The following is a 3,459-nucleotide window of genomic DNA, read 5'->3' as shown; positions in this document are numbered from 1 at the left end:
AATGGACAAAATTAATACTCCAAATGTATGCCAAAGCTTAAAGCAGCAACAACGCTACACGTGTAAGTAAAAATATTTAAGTATCTGAACAAAGAATTCTAGTCTCTTCCCAAATTTGATTGTCCTGACTAATCACCTGTTAGGCCTAATTAATTTTAGAATGTTTTAAAGTGTTGCAATTGTGATGTATTTTAATGTGTAATATGATGAGGCTGTTGACGAACTGTGATTGTTTTTTAAATTAATGAAATTTTTTTTTAACTATGTTATTTTAGAAAAACTGATGATGGTGGAAAAATACACCGAAACGTATTTTAATTGATAAATGAAGACAATAAATGACTGAAACCCAGGAATTAATTTTGATTTGGAATTTAAAACCATTGTTTAAAGCAGGGGTGAGCAACCTTTTTAATCAACGGGCCAATTTAAATTTTACATTTTTTTGCTGGGCCGCACATAAAGCAACACATTAATACTTTTCCAAACTGTTTTTAATAAACATTAGAATAAAGAATCTAAGATTTAACAAAAGTAAAGATTCCATGTGCAAATTTTAATGCAAAATAATTTTTTTTCCAAAAAAAGATTGCTGCTTCCAGATTCTTACTTGCATTTGTCTGGTGACGTTTGTTTTTTGATTTTGTGAAGAGTTAGAACGGTTTTTGTGCACAGCGATTTTGTCTGACTCAGTCCTTACTCCTAGAGAGCGGTTGTTAAATAGATCGGAGGCATTTAAGACAGCAGGATTTTTTGAGTTTTAAAATATCGCGTTTTTGCTTCTCAAAAGGTATCTCCGGCTGACTCAGTGACGGCGCTTTGCCAGCAACTCTCCCAAGGACTAAGTCAGCTCACCCATAGCGGTTCTGACGACTTCAACTTCAACAACACCACCTCGCTTAATCAAAACACGGTCAACCTGAACTTGACCAGCATCAACAACACCTTCAACCAGTCGATTACAGCTACGCCAACTGCAAATGTAGCTAGCATAGCTCCAGTTACTTTGAGCTTCAGTCCCAACTTCAACAGGTGAGGTCGCAATAAAACAAGCAAAAATCTACTGTTGTCCAAGTTTATTCAATGGATGGATGTAGGAAATTTAATCAAATTTTTACCTTCAGGAGCGTAGCAGTTAACACCAGTTCCATCGTCCAAACGAATTCGATAGTCAGCTCGCCCTTGAACACAGCGATTCGAAGCAGCAGTCGAAATTCCAGCGCTGTGGCTGCTTTGCCTAATCCGGACCAGTGGCTCGGGAAAGTGGTAAAAAGTACCAGTCCAGTGCCGGGGAGGATGGACGGGTCGTCTCCTAGACGAACCCCAGCATTGGGACCTCATGCTCGGTAGGAAGCGCCAGCCTTTAAATCCCCAGCAATATTTTGAACAACTTTTGCTTTTCCAGAGCTATTAGTTTGGATTCAGGCGCGGAGACATTCAAGGCGAAACCGGCTGATCCTTTCGATGCAGAATGGGCGGAAACTGCAGCCCGCCAGGGCTCCAGCAGCACGAACCCGTTCCTGAACCACACGCCCACTCCTCCTTCGTCTTTCCAGATTCAGCTCTAGAACTTACATTTCAGGTGAACATAGGTTCCGCCTGCAATACTAAACATGTTGCAATTAGGCTACATCCTTAAGTCTTGATCTGTTTGGGGTTGGCTACATATCAGACAGGCTTTAGTGAGTTGAATTGGGTTGCGAAACCGCTTTTCTATATCGAATAGCGTTAGTTTTTAGGAGCAAAAGTGTGATAGTTGAACAGCCGATTGCGGTACTTAAGCGCGGGGATTTGTTTCTCAAGCCACTGAGGCAAACAATTGATATCGTAGCTCTTTAGGCTGGTCTCTTCGAAAGCACTTTATGAATACATTGTTAAGAGAGAGTTTATGACTATTATTGTTGTCTGTTAATTTGTTGGTTTAATGATCGCATATCGAACGGGGTTCTTTTGTAAAGAATGTAAGCATTTCCTACTTAATTCTAGTTCTAAGATCATTTCACTGATAGTTGTACATATTCGGAGCACAATGATTAACTTATACATTTGATTTAAAGTTGTGCAAAGGGTTCAGGAGACTTATTAATGCTCGTACTTAACACGGTTTTTTTCGCGCGTATACTGGAAGGATGTTCATGATTGGCCAGCCAGGACTGAAAGGTGCAATACGGCACAAGACAGAAGGAACATTAATTAAATTAAAATTAGCAATACACATTATCGAATACATTTTAGCTCAACAGTTTATCGATGTCCTCACCTATGTATCGTCCTTCCGTATTGGACGAAAGCCTGCACCCTGTTCCAGCATATACAAATACTTAACTTGTTCAAACGTGTATAACGCTTAAATAGTGATACTTTCGTAGCGATTAAAACTATCGGTTTGCATGCAGAGTTTCGAGTTGAAAAATCCATTTCAAATGGAAAAGGAAAAAAATTAACTGTGAATGCAAACCATCAATTAATTAAGACGCATTGACCAATGTTAATCCTTAATTTTGTATTGTAACCGGGGCTGTTAATCGTTGAAATTGATAGTATTGAGCAGTGCATTTAATAAGTTAGGGTAAATTTTACCTTATGACTCCTCACAAAAGCGGTGATTACATTTATCCATTCCAGAGATGTTTTGTACTTAAGAATACGCGATTATCGTGCAAGCGGATGACGATTGAAACAGATTGAAAAAATAAATAAAATGCTTTAACAAACTAACCGAAGGCGGTGGGTGATTAGCAATTTTTGTTTGGACTGTTGTACTAGAAAACTGTATATTAGAATTTAAAACTTAAAAATTGTGTTGATTTTCTGCAGGATCTACGCACACCGATCGAATAAACGTTCTCATCTAGTTTAGCTTAAATTATATTTTTCTATTAAGAGTACGTTATTACCGCGTGCTCAGGTTGCAACGACAGCATTAAAATGACGGTGTTCAACCGACTAATTGCACATAAAAAAAACCACCGAAAATGGATTATTTTGTGAACTCTTCGGAGGATCATCCATATTTTCTACAGTCATTATGGTTTATTGTGGAGCACGCCTTTGCTCGAAATTGGCACGTACTTACTGATGTATACTTTTGTATTATATTTACGCAATATTACTTCTTTGGTAATATAATTAATATAAGTATTCTGTTTATTATTGGCCTTTCAATGCGGTTTTTCCATATAGGAAACTACGTAAGGTGCAACAAATTAGGTCAAAAAAGTCTTGATTTTAAGAAGTTTTAGATTTGCGAGTTTTTTTTTGATCGAAGTTTCTCGGGCCTCATTTGAGCCACAGAATTTGCTTTGGATGGAGAATTGAAAATTGGATTCAACCATAACAACATGAGTGGGAAAATTCGAATAGTTTTAACCCAGAAAGCGAAATTTGAATATCATACATTTAGGAGCAAAGATTATGACAAAATTAATGTTTTTCGTTTCGTTTTCGCTCAAGAACGCT

General features: G+C 37.6%; 1 protein-coding gene across 3 annotated transcripts in view; it reads left to right on the top strand.

The window, feature by feature from the left end:
* The window catches only part of LOC109545751 (protein numb), a 26,953-nt gene extending 23,812 nt beyond the window's left edge, over positions 1 to 3,141 (top strand). For all 3 annotated transcript variants that reach the window (XM_048666591.1, XM_048666589.1, XM_048666590.1), the window contains exons 7-9: positions 791 to 1,032; positions 1,125 to 1,346; positions 1,406 to 3,141. In XM_048666591.1, coding sequence (XP_048522548.1) covers positions 791 to 1,032; positions 1,125 to 1,346; positions 1,406 to 1,568 — 627 coding nt within the window. In that variant the 3' untranslated portion in view covers positions 1,569 to 3,141. The remainder of the gene's footprint in view (positions 1 to 790; positions 1,033 to 1,124; positions 1,347 to 1,405) is intronic.
* The last annotated feature ends 318 nt before the right edge of the window (positions 3,142 to 3,459 follow it).

This window comes from Dendroctonus ponderosae, unplaced genomic scaffold, assembly GCF_020466585.1.
Source record: "Dendroctonus ponderosae isolate FM_Combo_2020 unplaced genomic scaffold, Dpon_F_20191213v2 Dpon_F_20191213_5, whole genome shotgun sequence".
Classification (NCBI taxonomy): Eukaryota; Metazoa; Arthropoda; class Insecta; order Coleoptera; family Curculionidae; genus Dendroctonus; species Dendroctonus ponderosae.
This window is presented reverse-complemented; position numbering and strand designations above follow the sequence as displayed.